Source organism: Xenopus laevis, chromosome 3L, assembly GCF_017654675.1.
Source record: "Xenopus laevis strain J_2021 chromosome 3L, Xenopus_laevis_v10.1, whole genome shotgun sequence".
NCBI classification, from domain to species: Eukaryota; Metazoa; Chordata; class Amphibia; order Anura; family Pipidae; genus Xenopus; species Xenopus laevis.
The window spans coordinates 105,213,168-105,235,481 of NC_054375.1; the positions used below are offsets into that span (position 1 = coordinate 105,213,168).

Sequence of the window (22,314 nt, forward strand, 5' to 3'; positions counted from 1 at the left end):
ATTCAACACCATCATGTTTTAGTCAGGTACTAATAAAAAACACTGGGATGATACATTGCATTTTTAATATGGAAATCTAGATTCAATTCAGGTTTAAGGGGGTAGTTCACCTTTAAATTAAAGGGATACTGTCATGGGAAAAAAATTTTTTTTCAAAATGAATCAGTTAATAGTGCTGCTCCAGCAGAATTCTTCACTGAAATCCATTTCTCAAAAGAGCAAACAGATTTTTTTATATTCAATTTTGAAATCTGACACGGGGCTAGACATTTTGTCAATTTCCCAGCTGCCCCATGTCATGTGACTTGTGCCTGCACTTCAGGAGAGTAATGCTTTTTGGCAGGCTGCTGTTTCTCCTTCTCAATGTAACTGAAGGAGTCTCAGTGGGACATGGGTTTTTACGATTGAGTGTTGTTCTTAGATCTACCAGGCAGCTGTTATCTTGTGTTAGGGAGCTGTTATCTGGTTACCTTCCCATTGTTCTTTTGTTTGGCTGCTGGGGGGAAAAGGGAGGGGGTGATAATCACTCCAACTTGCAGTACAGCAGTAAAGAGTGATTGAAGTTTATCAGAGCACAAGTCACATGACATGGGGCAGCTGGGAAATTGACAAAATGTCTAGCCCCATGTCAGATTTCAAAATTGAATATAAAAAAATCTGTTTGCTCTTTTGAGAAATGGATTTCAGTGCAGAATTCTGCTGGAGCAGCACTATTAACTGATTCATTTTGAAAAAATTTTTTTTTCCCATGACAGTATCCCTTTAACGTTTAGTATTTTATAGAATCACTATAATTGCTATATATATATATATATATATATATATATATATATATATATATATATATATATATATATATATATATATATATATATATATATATATATATATATATATATATATATATATATATATATATATAATTGCTTAGAATCAAACCTTCTTTTTCTCTCTCTTTCTACTTTTTATTATTCACGGTTCTATTCAGGCCCTCTTCTATTCACATTCCAGTCTCTTGTTCAAATCAATGCATGGTTCTTAGGGTAATTTGGACATTAGCCACCAGATTTCTGAAATTGGAGAGCTGCTGAATAAAAAGCTAAATAACTCAAAAAATACAAATAATAAAAAAAATTAAAACCAATTGCAAATTGTTTCAGATTATCACTTTTACATCATACTATAAGTTAATTTACAGATGAAGAACCCCTGTAAGCCACATCTTTTGCTGATATTTTTAGTTATCCCGTTGATTACAGTTTGATTTGATCAGTTCTGATAAAGTTTCAGTTTGGTTAAACATTTTTCCCCAAGGCTTGTCTTTGTGAGTGATTGGGTCATTGTTACAGTACCTCAATTAAAACGGTATTTAAATAATTTAATACAGTAGGGACTTTTTATAGAATAACAGTATTTCAGACGATTACGGGATAAAAGAAGTTAATATATAAATGGGAATTTACATAAATATTTTGGTGCTTTATGAGTGTAGAGGCTGTATAATTATTAACCGGCCATATCTCGGTGACAGAGTAAACTCCCTCAACATTTGGTCTTGTTAATCTTTTTCTATTTTTTTTCCATCCACAGGTACAAATCCAAATAGCTTCACCAAATAACTGCAAGAAAGTGTTTCCAGACTCAAACCAGTATAAACTGGCGAAAACTCTGTAGCAGAATCAGTTTTCCCAAAAAGCTCCTAAAAGTTTAATTCTGTACTGTCTAAATCACAAGGGGTCATTTCTTCCCCCAGCAGAGATTCACACTATGCTCTCTGTCCGGACCAGCATTGTGGCTTCTAACAAATGCCAGAGTAAAATACACTAAAGACTATTTTGTTAGCTGGTGGGGACCACCGTGTGCTCGAAGTGCCAGGGCCTATTCTGAATCCCAGTCCAGGCCTCCTGACAGGCATAACATTTGCTCTCAGTTCCCATACAGAGAGAATATTGACCAAAATGAGTATTTTCAGGCCAAAATATGCCTCCTGTATGCACTGACAGGGACACTCCATTAATGCCAGAGCTAACAGAACAGAAGTGAACCAGAGTACACTGGTGTTTTCTCTGCCATTGGAGAAAAAGCAACATGTGACATAAGCGTAAGCCCAGTAGACAATGCTGCTAAGACACCATGGGGCCTATTTATCATGCTGTGTAAAAAGTGGAGTGAAGCATAAGCGGCGATGTTGCCTAGAGAAACAAATCAGTAATTAGATTTCAACAGTTAGAAAACAAAAGCAAAGATCTCATTGGCTGCTATTAGGAACATCACCAATAATGCTTCACTTCGCTTTTTACACAGCATGATACATTTAAAATTGTCCAGACACCTGCTTGTCCAACATTTCATTCTGAAACCAAGGGTATTGACATGAAATATGTCTATTATTTGTAAAACTGAGGCAGACAACAACTGTGGGCAGGGATGGTTTTCTTTATATTAATTCAAGGTGAGGGCCAGGGTTGTAAAAAGGGCAAAGCACAGAGAAGAATTACTGAAGATACAGATAAACACGCAGTATAATATCATATGACATATATTATATGGATATAAAACAATGTTATTGCCAAAGTTTGGATCCTCACAGGGAAAGTACATCCCTGTATCTGCTGCACATTCAAGCTTTTCTGATATGCTTACTGAAATCAAATACTGCAGTAGTTTTTTGGGCATTTTCATGTTGGTGACAAAATGCCACATATTCCACTTCCAAAATGAACACTTGAAACATCACAGCTTACCTTTACTTCTTCATTCAGATTGTCTCTGATCTTTTTCAGCTCTTTATCATACTGTTCCTTGAGCTTATCAATTTCCTGGTCATGAGTTGATACCTCTTCCTTCAATGCTCCCTTCAGTGCAGTAAGTTCACGCTCCCGTTTCCTTAATAAGTCTTCCTGCTCTTCTTTCACCAACAAGATCTCCTGGAACCGTTGTTTCATTTGCATCAGCTCCTAGATTTACATTGGAATAGGCAATGTAAACACAAGTATTTTTTTCCTATAATAAATTGGAGACATTTGGACAGCTTTGGTCTTCCAGCAACTAGTGTTTTACCTGTACATACAAACCCCCATATGTAATATAAGGCACTAAATTTGCCCATGAGCAGTAACCCTTGACAACCAATACAATTCTTGCATTTCAACAGGTGACTAGTCTATGCTTCCTGCTGATTAGTTGCTATGGGTTACTGCCTCTGTGTCGTTTATAACATAAACCTATTTCTTCAAAATGGGCAGATCACTGGCCAATTTAGACACAAAAGGTCCAACACAAGCCCTGATCTGATTGCTTTACAGTCAACTAAAACAAATGCAACACACAAGACGGTATAATTTGCATGATTCTGTGCAGATATTATGTATTTTTTAGAATTCATAATCCTCTGGACACAACCACAATGGATGTAATCTTAAAATTATAGTTTTTAGTCTAAACAAATGGAAGCAGACTGGAGTAGTGCACAAACACAGCAGACCATCACTGGTGTAAACAAGACCTATGTTAAATAATCGAATGTTGATTAGGCGATGATAAGTACTAAATAAAACAAGTTTCAGCAGATAAAGCCCTAACAAACTTGAAGGCATAAATCTTGAAAATAAATTGAAGGAGTTTGCATGACAATTCACTTGCACATGTGATGACAGTAGCTTATTCACTCACACTTTGCCCCAGTGAATTAACTCATAGCAATCAATCACAAAATAGCTCTGATCATTCTACTGCACATAGAATTATGACATGAAATCTCTCATCTTCTCCCCAGTCAGTAAATAAAAGTGTGAAAATGCAGTGCAAGTGCTACAAGCCCTGTTTCAGACACATTTGGAAGAGAACAAATTATAGGTGCACATATATTTTCAAATATAGGTGCATGTATTAAATATATTCACATACACCTATTGAGTGCCTGTACCAGACACACAACATGAATGATACACAGTGAAACCACTTAAAACATATTTCTCGGGAAGTCTAGATTACTGACCTCTACAAATGCTTCTCTTTCCTCATCATCAACAGAGCTCTTGGCATTATCCAATTCATCATGCATTTCTGACAACTGTTCCTGCAGGTCTCTGATCTCTGTCTGATATTGCTCTTGTTCCATCTTTAGTTCAAACAATCTATAAAAAAAAAAAATGGCCAGACATTCAAAGTAAAGATAATAAATACATATTATTCTGTTTTACCTTTAAATAATAACAGGTGGATACAATAGGAACATACTTTAAATGACCAGTGTTAGGGAGAAAATGTTAAAAAGGTATGTGAAATAAATTGTATATATTTTTCTTTCCCCCAACAACAAGAAAATGATTTATAAAGATACTTCTGAAAATAAACTTCATAAGTGTCAAAAGGAATTTCTCCCAGTGGCAGCACTGAAACTGGTCACCAAAAATTGCAAAATAACAGGGTATTCCAGCACCAACTCTACATGCTGTGCTTTGATAATTAGCCCCACATTTTCTGCAGTGTTTTTAATCTATCAAACCTTCAAAAGAAATAGTTATAATTGATGTCTATGATTATAGGTCAATACTACAGTGATTGGTAAACCACAATGGATGCTGGCATATAAAATGTCAATCATGTAGACAGAGCATGTATTTTTCTATGGTATTCATAAAATGCTACTTGTAACTTTTCTTGATAGTCACAGTTTTTCTGTACTCCCAATCAGTGTGCTTCAGATCCAAAAACAATAAAATGATGAAAAACTGCTGACAGCGCATGGTTATTATCCTGCGAGTCAGCAGTTTTTCATCACATCTTATTTTTGGATTTGAAGCACAATTATTGTTCTGTTCCTACAAAGGCCCAGATTTCCACTAATTGCTCATTTATTAAGCATAGTGCAGTAAAAGGCACAATGTGTAATGTTTAGCCCATCATGCACCTGCTGCTTATCACTGCAACCTGTTGTGCTCCTTGAATGGTGCGCCTGCCTCTTTACAGAATAGGTGGTATATGGGTGCCCCTTGCATGAACCTTAGTTGCACTTCATTTAGGAGGCAAAGGAGTGCCAGGAAGCAAAAGGATCTCTGGTAACCTGTACTTATAGGTCATGTGTTAAATAAATGTCTTACCTCCATTTGTTACGGAGATCCTTGCACCAGATTTTTAACCCGGTTCAGGGCACAGATTGCAACTCAGAAGCAATGCTATGGATGATTAGCATGTGGACCCTAAACTGCACTTGCTCTCATATACAATAAGATCAAAAGTATCTCAAACCATAGAAGCATGTTTTTACTCCCCAAATATGAACACGTCTCATCGCTTAAAAATCAGATTATGGTAATTTTGTGGCACCCTTTTCAGTCCCTAGTTCAAATTAAAAAAAATAAAAAAATGTTTTCTGTCCATTTCTGACTATTACGTAGAAACCACTGCTACATTTTAAATAGCTGCTATGCACAAAAACTTCTGTTTCCACAGTGTATTTGCTATTTTTCATCCACAGTCTTTGATTCTCCTAGTGTGACACTGCAGCATCACTGATGCACACTTGGATTGACTGTATGTGTGCCATTCTGCTAGAAGTACCAAATTCTGTCTTCCCTTGACAAACATCTCAGTTATGGATTGCATCCAAAAATCTCTTGGAGGGAAAAGACTACTAGCTTTTCAAAAAAATGAAACACTGACTTAGAAATTAACTTAGAATACAACACATTCACCTAAAAACTTACTCTTCAAGATGCTTTCTTAATTCCTTTTCACTTTCACCCAGTCTCTTACGAAGCACAACATTTTCTTCCATGCTTTTCTCCAGCTGGTCCTGGATGTCATTCATGTTTGCTTTGACCTTTGACTCTTCTTTGTTGCTTTTGCGATTCTACAGTAAATGTGACAGTCCATGTGACATTCAATGAACACATTATGAAAACAACTACATATGATTGCGCTACGTTCTCAGCCTCCTAGTTTCTTGTTCTCCAGCATTAGTAACATAAGTGCATTCCATAGACACCATTATAAACCCAAATATTGTATTTAAAAAGCTTCTGGCTAGACACGTCAACTTAAACTTCCCATCAGGCAGAACCAGAGAAGCCAACAGGAACCTCCTCCTCAAAATATGTGAAACAGCTAGACAGCAACAGATTTAAACTGCTTCCTTATTCATACCTTCATTTCTTCATCAAGCCTTTCTTGCATAGAAGAAACTTTCCTTTCCAGTTCATTTTTCTGTTCCTGCAAAACTTTGATATCTGCAGAAGGATCCTGCAAAATGCAATAGTTGTCCTCAGATGTGGCAGCAAAGACTTTTACAATCAACAAAAATGTAAGCAACACTAAACATTCATGGAAAAGAGTATAGGGTTGTTTTTTTTTGTTTTTTATCTTTACATTTTAATATTGAGTCGAATGTATAATTATTTTTCTTTAGCTTTGTTTCCTCAGGTACTTTTTGAAGTTTTATCGGCTGCATTTTTCAGCCTTGAATAAAGACTCTACTTTTCAATGTCAATTGGCCAATCATTACAAGTATACAGGCAAAACTACAGCATGACTACTTACCTACATTTATTCATTATCTAAATACACACATACCATACAACTAAAGGTGGCCATACAGGAGCAGGTTTATTCTGCTGATTCAGGTCCTTGAGAACAATCTGGCAGTTTATCTGCCTGTGTATAGGGCCCTCCATCCAATATCTGGCCAAAAATCAGCCAGATGTAGATTGGGCAGGTTTGATTTTCCATGGCAACCTCGCCAAACAAGCAGGTCTTATAATGTATGGGCCACCTTAAGAGATTGGGTATGATATAATTGATATAGGATTACCTACAGTAACTGGGATAGTAGCAACATTTATATTTTGAATTAAAGACAGAACAGAATGGAATTTATGCCCCAGGTGCCACAGAAAATCTAGACAAACAATCATAGACCCCAGTTTAATATGTGCACAAGCATTTAGATAATGTAGGCATATGGGTAGATGAAATCCATACAGAGAATGTGCCTCCTTCCAAGAAAGGGGAGAATGGAACCTACCAGCAGGAAATATAGACTTAAGGGGACACAATATGAATCCCTAACACTGAAGAAGATCCTGCATGGAATTTGTTATCCCCAAAGTATGGTGATTCCCCCAAAATTATAGAACACCTATCAAACATTTGTTTGCAAAATATATTGTTGCAATACCAAACTTCATGTCGAAAAATATGTGTACTCTAATTAACAGATTTCATTGGACAGAATGATCTTCTGGTAACATAAAATTTGAATTTCCAGAACCCACCAGCACACCCTGGCCTCTCCAGCATAAGTTGGCCCGGTGCACAGTCAGAAGGGATCAGCAACCCCAATTGTAGTCAGCGTAATAGAAGGAAAACTGGCACTCAGAGCTCGATGCATGCGGGCAAAGCCCTGCGTGTTTATTACAATGTAACGTTTCGGGGGCGGGCCCCTTCGTCAGAGTGCCAGTTTTCCTTCTATTACGCTAACATAAAATTTGAATCAGCAAACCTCTGCCATTGAACCATAAAGATCCTAAATTCTGGAAACATCTCACATTTGGACAGGTATTTAAACTGCAACTCTGTATGAGTATTTTGTTCACTCTCCTGTCTGAACCACAGTATCCATGCTTCTGTATTGTCAACTATGGGAATTGTCAAAAGAAAAAAAAAAAAAAACATGTCATCTTGTTTATAATGATTATAATATGGAGTGTGAGGCAGAGATTAGGTGTCTGTTACACACTTGACTGCATGTGTTAACCAGGGCTATATTAATCTGCTGTAGCAAGCAGTCATGAGATTTGGATTATTACAAAAACACATGCTTCTATACTTAGTTCTTTGACTTAGGAGTCAAATATTTTGTGTTCCCCTTAAATTTAATTCCATTCTCAGTCGGTGACATTTCTGTTTCAGAGCCAGAACATTAAGTGCTTAACCTTCTACCTAGAAATGACCTTCAGCAGAATTCCACAGAAAGCTCTAAAGTCACCTGAATGTAAAATTGCTGAACTATTAAAGGGAGCATATTGTGTGAAAAACAAGAAAGTGCCAGTGCATTACACTCAAATAGAAGCAATGTGCTTAGCAAAGTAGCGTTGTGGGCTGATTTATTGAAAATTTCTGCAAAAACCCTCCTAGTCCCATCCATCTCTTCCACTTCCTGCTTTCCCAGGCTGTGAAGGGGAGCTGTCGGCACTCAGCACACTGCATTTTGGGATAGGAACCAATCAGCAGCTAGGCTGACCTGATAGGAAACTGAAGTCTGTCACTAAAGTGTGACTGCAGGGCAGTGATGGGCCTCCTACTGTGCTTGTGGCAGGGACCATAAGAACACATCCTCTCATCACAGATAAGGACCATAGCAGATCTATATGGAGCTCCAATAAAAGGGCCATTTTTAAAGACAATGTTTAGACTAAAATCAAACCAGCACGATATATTATTAATTTTTGCCAAGATTTTTTTTTATTAGTTATGCTATATATAATAATATATGGGTGCCAAAAAACATACAATAAATATTGATAAGCACAACAAAAGCTAGCACTCACAGGTTTTTTAAAGCTATTTTTTTTTTAGGGGGTTATATGTTGAGAGTGCTGGGGCTAACTTGTTTAGTATGCAAATTAAGCCTTGCCCACATGCACCCAATAAGAAAGGTGAGGAGCAGCATTTCAGCTTGTTTCGTTTTAAAGAACTATATTTTTTGGGGAGGTGCGGATCTCTTTGGAATTGGATTGGATAAATACATGGTTTCTGCACCCAGGCACATATACTATTTATCAAGAGTGCCGGCATCATGGGGTATAATGTAAAGTCATACTTGCATCAGATCCATTGAGTCACAGATATTTTCACTAGTATAGAAATGGAATTTCACTAAATAGAAACAGTTTACAATGGACTAAATGCCAAGGGATTATTTCAGTTATGCTGGTAGATACATGAGGTGGTGATGTGGGGATTTTTATTAAACCCTGCTTTTCATCAGTCTGATCAGAATAGTTGTAGGCATATACACACAAAGAAAAGAAATATGTTGTTTACAACCCTCTAACATGTTAAATATTTTCATTTGCACCAAAGAATATCAGAAATTATCTCTTCTTGCAGATCTAAAGGGTCCTTTTAACAGAATAAAGTGTAACTAGACAAATGTATAATAAAACCACAGGCAATTAAAACTTTTGTTTGTTTTAAACAGACCAAACACCCAGATAAATATGTCCAGTTGTTGACAGCACTATTTAAAGGAGTTATTCACCTTTGAGTTATCTTTTAGTATGATGTAGAGAGTGATATTTTGAAACAATCTGCAATTGGTTTTCAAATAACCTTAGCAACCATGCATTGATTTGAATAAGAGAATATGAATAGCAGAGGGCCTGAATAGGAAAAGAAGTAATAAAAAGTAGCAATAACAATACATTTGTAGCCTTACAGAGCAGTAATCCCCTTTTGAAAGCTGGAAAAGAGTCAGAAGAAAAGGGCAAATAATTTAAAAAAAACTATAAAAAGTAAACAATGAAGACCATTTGAAAAGTTGCTTAGAATTGCCCATTCTATAACATACTAAAACCTAGCTTAAAGGAGAACCCTTTAATAATGGAGGGGAAAAAAACAACCACCAGCACAAACTATACAAGTAACCATGATTGTGGGACCTTTCTTTAGTTTTCTTAGAAAATAAATGAAAAGAAACACACATAGGGAGTTATGTAATAAAAGGCACAAAGTTTGCCATGGGGCAGTAACCTATATCATCCAATCAGCAGGAAGCATTTACTGCTCACATGTTTAAAAGCAAACATCTTATTGGTTTCTATGGGTTACTGTTCCTGGGCAAACTTAGTGCCTTTTATTACATATTGGGGATATAGTTATAAATAGAAATTTCCTGATATTAACTATTAGCATGAAGTTTATCCAGGGACTGGTCTGATTGCTCTATTAGAAGTCAGGAATGGATTTTTTTGCAAATCAGAAAGACTATGGATGGGGTTTTTTGCCTTTCTCTGGATCAACTAGCAGTCAAGCAGTTTTAACTTTGGTAAAATGTTTGAAGGACTTTTTGTCTTACTTCAACCTCATTTGGCCCCTGGGTCAAGCACTGCTTCACTATATACTCCTATGCAGAACCATGGGGAGGGAACCTCATAAACAGTCCTCAACCAAGAACATTTTCAAATCTGCATGACAGATATTTGCCAAACTAGGTACTGGTTGGACAGGCCACAATTTCAGTCCCAGACAAAATAAAAATAGCCAACTAAGCTTGGACTTAATTAATGTCGGCTCATGTATGACTAGTTGAAAACACGATTGAAGGGATGTGAATCTCAGAGCTGCAAACTATTCATGATTTTCAACCTGAAAGAAGAGGAATAAGGCCACACAAGGCACCTGAAAATGCAAGTGGGTGAAAGCTAAAGCTGGCCATAGACGCACAGATAATATCGTACTAAACAATTTTTCGTACGATATTCGGTGCGTGTATGGTGGGAAAAGAGCCGACTGATATCGGCAGAAGACTTGGATATTGGTTGGCTCGTCGATCAGGCTGGATGGAAAATGTTGATTGGGTGCCTTTGAAGGAACCCAAACATCAGCCATTGTTAGTGCTGAATCATCAGATACAGGTAGAATTCTATTGTTTCTATATGTATATCTACCTGTATATCTGACGATTCAGTTTTACACGTGTGTATTGAAGTGAACGATCTTTCTTGGAAAGATCTTTTCCAAGAAAGATCGTAATTGTTACGTTTATGGCCACCTTAAAACAGAAGTTCAATAGGACTGCTTTATTATATTCCTTTATTTTAGGATTTTACAGAGATGTAAACCATTCACACCACCCTAGTTGTAGCAAAGTTTAGAGTCTAATTTCCCTCAAACTGTAAGACACATAGATCAGTTTTGGGAGAACTTATTTAAGATGTATGGGAATGTGAAGAAACTGGAGGTCCCAGAGGAAACCCACACAAACAAAGAACTCCACCAGAGTTGCAATGAAGCCCAAGGCTGAGCATTAGAAATGCTTACCAGTGTCCTCCATGCTGCTATACACTGGAATTTGTACAGAAGCCCTGTACATATGGACAAAGAAAATGAAAAGCAATGTTTTTGGGCTTTAAATGCCCTTAAACACATATATTTACCCTGATTATTGTTATTGCTCACCCTTTTCACAGCCAATACATTACATACCTAAACAGATCATTTCTTTCTTTTCAAGTTATAGTATGTATTTAGTAGTTTTTAAGCTCACATAGGGCCTGGTACAAATTATCACAACTTCCCTATATATATATATATATTTGATATATATAACCTGATAATCCTCTGACTGCAAAGAAAACACCATCTCAGATCCTGATATTTTACAGATATAGATTTTGATTATGCATTAGTATTTAAATAAATACCAACCTGTACGGTGCTGGCAGCTCTTGATTTTAATGTCTGGATTTTTTCAAACACCAGGTTGACTTTTCTTTTAGTTGCATCATCATTATCAGGGCTCCTAAAACATGATATCCATGTTAAATTTAATACGGAATGCACTAATAAAATCTATATTATAAGTTCATCATATCCTGTACAAATACAGCAATGGTAAAGCTTTGTCTAGCCTTCATCGCCAAATATAAATTGAATGACTTAATTTTCATAAGTGTATGACTTCACATGGAGTAGAAACATCTCCATGTTGTGCAAGGTCATATATGATCCAACAACTAATGTAGCTAGGGCCAAGGTAAAGGACCAGAGATTAAACTTTATCCCTAGGCAACTTCAAGTGTAAACACAGAAAGCTCATTCCCAATACATGAATGGGGCTTTACTTTACCTGTCTGTGCTCATAAAAACAGTTTCCCTAATCTGTCCATAATCTCTTAGGCCTCAAAGCAGACAGTCTGACTTTTTATGTGTTACAACCCTAAAAATGATTTTAATAGGCTACAGAAAATGTTAGGTGAATCTGAAGTTTAATTTAGGTACAAATTCACAAACACAAAGAATAAAAATTTAATTTTGCTTTGAGTTCATTTACATAAAGTTGGCCATAGACACATAGTAAGTTAGGTTGAAAAAAGACACACGTCCATCAAGTTCAACCTTTTGACTTTTTTTTTAACCTGCCTAACTGCCAGTTGATCCAGAGGAAGGCAAAAAAACCCACCTGAAGCCTCTCTACTGAAACAAACGGTCAATAGCCAAACGTTTGTCGTACAAGGAATAAAATCTGTACGTCTATGGCCATTCATTATATGAATGAGTGTTTAGAGTACTGATGCCTGCCCACCCAGAAACATACTTAAGCCACTTACTTAGAGAGCTGACAGGAGATAAAGAAGAGCATTTAAGATGGAAGTGTTTATTTGGTCATTTGTCTTGGACTTGGCAAGAAAACACGCAAGAAAATTGCACATAGGACATTTTAGACAATAACCCCTTCTTTTAGACATACAAGGCATTCCCCACTGCTTAGAAGGGTTATTACAAATAGTTTCATATACAAACCCTTCTTTCAGATAGTTAAATAGTATTTGTTTTGCAGTTTCCTCATTGGTTTGTTGTGCTACTTGTTGTTGTCCCTTCAAAAGGTCAGGAGTTGCCTGAAAACAGGAAAATTATTCTTAGTTAGAAATGGGAATCCAAAACATTCATTCTGCAAAGGTTTATGTTTTACCAATTTGAGATTACATTACAAGAAGCATTTAAGATGATATCCAATAATGCTCTACCAATGCAAGGATTTATATAAAGGATGCAAATGATCTTATTTGTTTGGGGTATGCAATGTACAATTTTTTCTCCTTTAAATATGAAGCTACTGCTTTTTCATTTTGATGGATAACTATATGGAAGATGTTGGCACGGTCAGGTGGGTTGTGCTCAGTTTTATAATCTGCCTTTAATAATTACTGTAGTGAGATAGGGCAAACAGAATGGTGTTCTTTGTGCCCCAGTGGCAGATTATTGCCCAATACCAATTTAGAATCTGGTTGGAAAGAGCAACACTAATTGATAAGGTGTCATGGGAAATTTAAAGGGGTTGTTCACCTTCCAACACCTTTTCTCCGTTCAGTTGTCTTCAGATAGCTCACCAGAAATAAGGACTTCTTGCATTTACTTTCTATCTTCTATTGTGACCATTTTTCTAATACAATATTGTATTTTAAAACTTCATTTTTGATCTTCTTGTGTCTTTCTGAATCAGTTCTGGGAGGGGGGGGGTCGCCGACTGAGTTAAAGGCAGCTGTTACAATTGATAAAATAGTTACTAATATTTCACAGATGCTACTGAGCAATGTAGCAACTAATGTAGCAGACTGTAACAATTCAGATCTCTGAGCTGCCAGACAGAAACACCAGACAGGAACGTTATGAAAAGCAACTGAAAAATTGAATTCATGAAAAAAGTCATAAAATGCTAGAGCAACTGATTTATGTACATAATGTAGTTAGAGCCAGAGGCTGTGGCCGCTGTCATAAAATGCTGGGGTCACAGTGAGAGGATAAAATTGGGCAGCATTGTGAAAAAAAATATATATTTTGTATATGTAAACCAGGGCTGGAACTAGGGGTAGGCAGAGTAGCCACATGCACAATCTCAGTCAGTGTTACCCTAGTTCTAGTTAATGTTTAGCCTCAAGTTCTGAAACGCATCATAGCTTTGTTAATTACCCATGCTTCAGTCTCCTGTAACACTCACCTTCTGTTCATCATAATATGTGAATAATAAATATTCTTGCAAGGTTATAACAATGCCGCTTCCAAACTCCCTTTCATAAACTACCTCAATATTTAATAAAACGCACAACGTTTGCCCAGGTTCAGTAACCCTTGCATTTCAGCAAATAAAAAAATATTAGAGGATTATACTGAACACACTTACAAATTGTTCTTCCCATGTAGATTAATTGCAGAATAAACTCCATTAAGTCTGTGCGTAAATTGCCCCTTAAGGGCAGAGACACATGGTCAGATTTGGGGAGATTAATCCCCCAGGATTTATCTTCCCGAACTGCCTTCCTGCCGGCTAGAATGAAAATCGCTGGCGCAATGGCAGAGCATTTTGTTTTCCGAAGTTGCCAAAAGTGGAAACTTCGGGTAACTTCGGAAAACGAAAGGCAGTTCGGGAGATTAGTTGCCCCGAAGAAGAGGAGATTTGTCGCCGGGCGACTAATCTCTCCAAATCTGACCGTGTGTCTCTCTCTAAAACAGTCAGTTATCTTATCAACCTCTAGTGAGATCACTCCCAGACAAGAAAATATACTCAATCAATAACTCAGTTCAGTTAAATCCATCGCTCACCAAACAGTGAAAAGTTGTGGATTGAAGGGATATCATTATCCCCAGCTCATGTGTTGATAAGTTTGCCTTTAAAGGGCATGTATCATATATGATTTCCACACTCCAGTTGGGGGAAACAATATTATTTTGGACAGAAAAAGCCCCACACTAGAAATATACTGCCCACACTAGGATGGAGCTACAGTACCACTGCAGGTGGCCATTTTGGAACATAAAGCATGCGCATAATGTAGTTGAAAAATAAATAGTGTAAGTATAATATTCTCTGAGTGCACTTATTAGTCATATGGGAAAAATGAAGTATGAAAACAACCAGTATAGCAACATTTGGTGCAGTTGGTGCATTTAGCACTTTAACCCATAGACAACATGGGATTTGTGTTGTCACCAATATGTAAAGAGTTTTTATTCATAAAGGACATTTCAGGTTTAGGTTGTCAAAAGGCAGGTATTACAAATATGTTGTGCAATTTTTCTCTATCTGAAAGGCAACAGAGTTAATCCTCACTCCACCCAAATGACTATCATTTCAGTTCTCACACATACAAGGGTGGAGATAGACCAATCCACTTTCCAGCACTTCCTGAAAGACGGAAGGCATTCCTGTACTACTCCACCCAACTCTGTCAGCACTAGATAGGGTTGTGTTAGGGGTTACTGAATCACTTACATTTTGTTCATGGTTTGCATTATGTGAGAGTTAAAACAAGAGACATCACAGAAAGAATGATTTCATTCCTGTTGGGAAACTTAAAAAGCTCTTATAACGGAAACTGGCTGCATAACAGAGATAAACCCCAGACTGTGTCTGTCTGATAGACTTCCACATCTCCAAAACCTGTATTTCAGTTTTAGACATCCTACTAAATTTATGCTATAGAAATTTAAAAGGTACATAAAGCCTGCAACAAACATTACTTACATGCACAATCCTGCAGGTAAGGTATCCCATTAGCATTTCAATTTCCCCCTTCCTTTGCATAATTGCCTCTGCATTTTCATGTGGTCGTAATTTGTCCCAACCACCTTGAGTAAGGCATGCAGTGCTCATTGCTTCATATGGCTCTTGAGCAGGAGTAGAATTAATACTATGACACAGTAAGCACCACTTTCTGGTATGCATGAATCATGCATGTGCCAGTTCTTGAAACTGCATCAAGTAAGCTAGGAAGGAACATGGAACACGTTTCTAACCAGTTCTAATGACTATGTGACATACTGCTTTCTTTACAAGCATGCCTTACTGCAAAAATGAAAAATAATGCAGAGAATGTACCAAGCATCAGCTACAAAATGTATACCAAGTAGTCAGCAAAAGCCACTGGAGCTGTTTGGTTATTGCATGCATCTGTATGGATTATCAGGAAGATAAAGTATTCCATGTATACACCTCCAGAGAGCAGATTTATTTCTACTTAATCCTGTTTTCCGTTGATATAGATCCCAATATCTCAGAATTTCCACCCCATGCACCCTAGCTCCTTAGATCCAAGTACAAACTCCCATCAAAAGACTTCTTCTTTGTGCTGATCAGCAGAAACTAATATATATGTATATATAATTCTCAGTTAATATAAAGAGATTTTTTTTTCCTACAAAGCAAATGTATGGGTGGGGGAATAAACAAATTGCTGTATCTAGGACCGCCCTGGTTTACACCCAGCGTCTTACATAGTTATTTATAAAAAACAAAAAAAACCCACAATTGAAATGAAAATTCAGAAAGCAGGTATTACAAATGTGTTTTGTCATTTTTCCATATTTGAAAGGCGACAGAGTTAATCCTCACTCTACCCCAGTGATCCCCAACCAGTAGCTCGTGAGCAACATGTTGCTCTCCAACCCTTTGGATGTTGCTCCCAGTGGCCTCAAAGCTGGTGATTATTTTTGAATTCCAGGCTTGGAGGCAAGTTTTGGTTGTATAAAAACCAGGTGCACTGCCAAACAGAGCCTCAATGTAGGTTGACAATCCATATAGGAGCTACCAAATGGCCAATCACAGCACTTATTTGGCACCCCAACAACATTTTTCATGCTTGTGTTGCTCCCCAACTCCTTTTACTTCTGAATGTTGCTCACGGCTTCAAAAGGTTGGGGATCCCTGCTCTACCCTAATACTATAATGTAAGTTCTCATACATACAAGGTTGGAGATAGACCAATCAATTTACCATAGGAAACTGAACTGGGAACCAATTATAGGATAATACTGCAGGCCCCATTGAGACCCACCTAGTGAGTATATTGCTGATGAGGTGTAACCTGTCTGATACATCTGGTCTGTTTTCAGCCAGATATCAGCTGGGAAGCCCATACTTGGACCAATGAGCTGCTGGTTTGGTCTGAAGGGGCCGTGTGCGCAGCTTTTTTTGGCATTTGTACAGTCAAGCTTTACAGTCATGCCAACTCAATCAAACTTCTAAACCAATGCAAATCATGAGTGCCAGAGTTATCAAGACCCTTCACAAACATGGATCAGAAAACTCTAATGAAATAGCTGCTGGCAGATCTACTGGATCTATTTAAATGCTTAAATTGTACAAATCCAACTGCTTCACCCATGGGTCCACTGACTCAGCGGAAGATCCAAGCAGATTCCTTGTTTCGACTAATTAATTGTTTTAAAAATATATAAATGCAATATCAGAGGTGGTCGCTCATAATGGTGGAGAAGCCCAAGCAAATGCCACATGATTGAACTAGAAAGCCTTAAACTGTGCCATGTGTTTTAGGGTGTGAACTATATACAGGGTGAACACCTATTTATCTACTTATCTTTCCATACCTAGGATGGTGCACGTGACAAGACAACACCCATTTAGAATGAACAACATGAGCGTTCAGCTTAACCACAGGTACAAATTATTTACTGTAAGGGCAGTCAAATATGGAAATGGAAATCCCTGCCAAATGTAGTGTTAATGAGCGATTCACTGGTTGTACTGAATAATAAAGGTGGATGCCACTCCTACAATAAAAGACATTTATGATTATTTAAAAAATCATTACTGTTACTGCCGCATTTAAATCACAGTTAACCACGGCATAGCATGCAATGAAATCTCTGCTTTTATTATCTTACTTGTAATAGACTAGCCAAAACAAACTGGCCATTGGTTTCCATTTAGCAACTGGATATTGGGCTAACTATTGCTCCTTATACACAGGATTTTGATAGTTTACAGAAGAAAAACACCATGCCACACTAATATTTGTATAAAAATGTCAACCTAAGCTACTGTCCAATATACATTATTTTCTATAGCTATTTGTAAATGTAATTGCAACAGAAAGCATTTGTTTATCCTGTTCTGTTCTCTGCACTTACTCCTGGTTCTCACTCTTAAAACAATGTAAAGTTGCTTGGAATTATATTGTCCATGACACAAAAAAAAAAAGAAGTTTTTAATGGACTCATTTATGAAATCCAGAAAATGACAGCTAAAACTGCAGACAAAGCAGACTTTTCCCGAAGCTACTTTTTCAGCAATATGACTATGATGGCAAACTTGTGAGAAAAAGAGGATACTACTCACGTTAGTGAAAAATAAGGGACTCAGCGAGCCTGACAATATGTTGTATCTAGCTGTAACAATGCATTTTTTTAACTTCAAATTTTAGCAATTATAACTCATGGTTTCAGTTAACAGTAATCAACTGTTTCTGTTACAAAGGACCTTTGTAAGAGTTGTAGAAAAGGGGCAACAGTTGTTATAATTTGTGTCAAACTAAGGAACACATTATTACGTCTGCATCTAAAGTCTTTTCTATGCAAGGTATTAAAAGTAAAGAGTTTTTAGTGTCAAAAGGACATTTAAAGACAATAAGTAGACCTTAATCATGCATTAAGAAATTCTTGTCTTAATAGCTAAAAGACCAATAGTATTTGGATAGAGAAAAAGCAGCGAGCTGATTAATGAGACTGACAAGGCCTTTATTAAAATGATTGGGGTCACAGCAGCTATTTTGAGTGTCTGCACTAGGGAAGTTTATGAAAGCTCATTGTGAAGAAGAGAAACGTGTTGCTCTCCTCAATGAGGCCAAGTTTTGGCTCATGAAACAAACCATCTTTGTTCTTTTTTTTAGTATAAGAAAAAAAAAACATTTATCTAAAACAAAAAGGAAATCCATCAAAACATCAAGATATTAACAAAGTTCATATAAAATTTGGCAATTTCGTTTTAAAATTGGAACTGTAATTACTGGAGGAGTTGGGGTCTATAATGTGCTACAGCACTTTACCTTTGGAAAAAAGATTCTAGCCCAATAAACAGTCACAATATTGTCTTAATTGTATTTCATGTTTTAATCATCCAGGCATCCTGTTTTCGTCAATATGTGGATAGTTGTCATTTAGAAATCATATCACAATTGGAAAAATTATTAGAGGGAAATGTCACAAACATATATTTAATTGTTAAATTTGCTAGTTTTAGAGAGATGTATTGCTTTGTTGCTTTCTATACACCACTATATGGATACGGTTATCTCTTTTTCCAAGACACCAGCAGGGAGCTCAGTAAGTAATGCTGGTTATCCATGATCATATTTTGGTTGGACAATTTGGCAAAAATCCAACATCCTAGCCATTTGGGAATGCATGCTACTTCAAAGTGGCAAATTCAATAGAACATTCTTTATTTCTATTAACTGTATATAGTTGGTCTGTCCTGCCTGAAAATATCACCTGTCGATGTATTCTCTTGGGGGGAATTGGGATGTCTGTGCAAGCTTCATAGGCTGATGTGAGGAGTCACATCTTTTCCTTAAAACTGCTGGTCACACTCGGCATTGCATCCTGTGTCCCTCATTGTTCGGCATACCTTTCCCTTACCAGAGCTGCTACACCTGCCTAGACTCTGCACAATCTTATGCATTACATATACAAATGCACTATTTACCTAGATCACCTAGAGCATCAGTGTAATGAATGCTTTCTCATTATACTGATGCTCTAGGTGATCTAGGTAAATAGTGCATTTGTATATGTAATAGCCGAAACGTTAGTTATCTTTTTGTTTTAATAAAACACTTATTTCTCTTTAAGTCTGTGTGTTTAAGACGTATATATGTGTTATATACTTCATCACATTTATCAGTTTCTTATTTGTGATAGTTGGGGTGCTGAGACAACATAAGGAAATACTGACCACATAATGGCAGTAATAAAAATAGACATTCGTACTTACTTGAGCAACTCGACATGAGCCATGCATTGTAGCAGCAGATTTCCTTAAACCCTCCCTTGGTGGGCTTGACATGCAGTCCTTTAATTGTAGAGTCGATTTAATCATCTTTACATCTTCATCTTTTTTACTCCTGTTTGGCAAAGTGGATGAAATATATGATACACTGTCCGGTTCATCTGTGCGATAGTTTATTTCCTTCTGATGCTGCAGGGATCCATAAGATTTGCTCTGGGTGTTATCAGACAGAGAAGGCTGAGAGACAAGGCTCCCTGTTGTGTTCTGTCTCTTAAAGGACATTTTGTAGTACTGAGTGTGTGTTTTCTGTGGGCAGATTTTGGAAGGTTTCAGTAAATGCTCATTTGACTTCCCCAAACTTTTACTGTACTCATTTAAATATTCTGAATTACTATGAAGGCCAAATGGATATGCACTGTCAACACTTCTCGACCTTTTGCGGTCTTCTGGATTAATCTTGTTCCGTTTTGCAGATCTACCTCTCCGCTGCATAGAAATATTTCTGTCAAACTTTTCGATCAACTCATCCACTCCCAAAATACAGCCAGTGTCAATGTCACGACCTGTTCCTGGTACGAAAGGAATATACCTTCTGTTTTCATGACGGTTCACATTCTCTGCATACAAAGAATCCTCTTGTTCATCAGTCAAAAATTTCTGAAAAGACTGGGAAGTTGCAGTTGAGGAGCCAGATGACCTACGTGAGCGAGACCCTTCAATTGCGCCTGCAGAATTCTGTCTTCTGAACTGCAGAACATCTGGCCTTGATTTTTTGGACTCCACATAAGCAATTGAGCGATTACTAGAAGGTGATCCATTACTTGATGAGAAAGACTCTGAGGTAGAAGTATCACCTGGGCTGCTTAAAATGCTTTTGTTAACTGATGATAATCTGCTTTGGACTTCTTGCTTAGTTGTTAGATTTAGTGATGCTTCCTTGTCTTCGTATTTTGGTGTATCTAAAGATTTTAAACTCGAATATGTAGTTGAAATCCCCTTATAAAAGGAACCAGAAAGTTTATGATTTTTCTTTGGGTCCTCATCGGCAGTTAATTTGCACTGATTATTGGACATTTTGAAATTTTCATCATTTAGTCTGTGTTCATTTGGATCATATGGTTTTAAAAGTTCTGGATGCTTTTGGAAATTTAGCAAGGTTGACTGTTTTACAGCCCCATCTTTGAATCCATTTCCAGAATTTAAATATTGTGTTTTATTTGTGCTGCGAATGGATGCTTCAAGTGGATTTTTGGGAAATAAATGTTCACTGGAAATAACTGCTGGTCTTAAAGACTGGGAACTACTGTCTGGTAAGTAGTCATTTTCTGACAAGTGTCCTTCTTTATTATTTAAAACAATATAGGGGTGTCCATCTATCCCCTGGACTCTAATACTTACACCATAAGTGCCTTCTTTTATATTGTTTGAATTTCTATGTTTTTGAGGTCGTTCATCACTTTTTTGGTGGAGAACACCACCGTCCTGTTGAAGATACCGTAAACCATCAAAGCGTGCATCCATTTTATTGATTACTTGTCACCTGAAAAGAAAAATAGGAAATTATTACAATTTTGTCCTATTATTAACATATATTTATATTATGAAATAGCGACAAATTTTGCAGCATTGTTCAATAAATAAAAGGGGAACACTGTAGGGTAATAAGAGAAAAATAAATTGTATAAGCAGAACATGCAGATTAGGCAAGGGCCTACAATTCTAGAAATAGCTAGCTCCTGTTAGATCAGGTCAATGCCGACTACATGTGAACTTGCAATTGCCTGAGCTACAGGCACAGAATGCTCAAGAACCCGCTACCAGCAGTGTATTTAAACAGATGCATCTGGTAATGCCTGCCCATCTGGCAGCCACAGAGGAATAGAACATGGCACTTATGTACTGAAAGAAAGACTAATACATACTAATATGCAACATCCCTCTCCCATACTCACTCCCTTAGTAATAGGATTATTTTATAGCACACACACATAAACTAGGTGCTTTGAGAACTTAAAAACAAGAATAGCCGGAAAACACAATCCTCACTTTTTTACCCATCACTTAAGAGAGAGATAATCATTAGAAATGTACCTTACAAGCCAGTCGAGATCTAGTTGCACATTTGGACTGTCTAGTACTGTAGTTGTGCTTTTTCACAAATGCATATATTATATTATTGCAAAACCTTAACCTTGGCTTTACCTTTTCCTGATGCAATAGAATTACAATTTTTTTTTTGAATAGCTGTAAACACTCATAATATGTACACAAAACATCTTAACTTGTTAGTCCATAATCTTAGCTAGTTAGTCCATATTCTAATGGAGTTTTGACTGCACTGATCACCAAAAAAATAAAAAACAAACAAAAAAAAGAAAACATGGGGAGGCACATTTATCAAGGGTCGAATTTAGAATTTACGTGAGTTTTTAAAACTCCCATTATCTCCCATATATTCGAAATTCGACTACTCAAAATTTATTAACAAATTTAAACAACCCGAAAACTCAACTCGAATCCAATGCGATCAAACTCGATTCGAGGGGTTTTTTTTACAAAAAAAAACTCAGTTTGGATATTGGATGGTCGAGTTTGAAATTGGACAGTTCTGACCATGAAAAAAATTCTAATTTTCAATTTGACTGTTGATAAATCTGCCCCTTTATTTTAGAAATACAAACTGCACAATGTAGATATTCAGATGCACAGTTGAGTCTTCATAAGGAAATTCACTTTTAAAACACTGATTCAAGGACAGTCTTGGCAAGGAAGTAGAGGAAATGAATAGT

General features: G+C 36.9%; 1 protein-coding gene across 4 annotated transcripts in view; it reads right to left on the reverse strand.

The window, feature by feature from the left end:
• cgnl1.L (cingulin-like 1 L homeolog) overlaps positions 1-22,314 on the reverse strand; it is a 59,474-nt gene that overhangs the window by 24,002 nt on the left and 13,158 nt on the right. For 3 of the 4 annotated variants that reach the window (XM_018250873.2, XM_018250874.2, XM_041585041.1), the window contains exons 2-8: positions 19,511-21,065; positions 12,526-12,620; positions 11,431-11,524; positions 6,148-6,243; positions 5,709-5,854; positions 3,998-4,136; positions 2,745-2,957 (exon numbers count right to left, since the gene is read on the reverse strand). In XM_018250873.2, coding sequence (XP_018106362.1) covers positions 2,745-2,957; positions 3,998-4,136; positions 5,709-5,854; positions 6,148-6,243; positions 11,431-11,524; positions 12,526-12,620; positions 19,511-21,046 — 2,319 coding nt within the window. In that variant the 5' untranslated portion in view covers positions 21,047-21,065. 4 annotated transcript variants of the gene reach the window in all.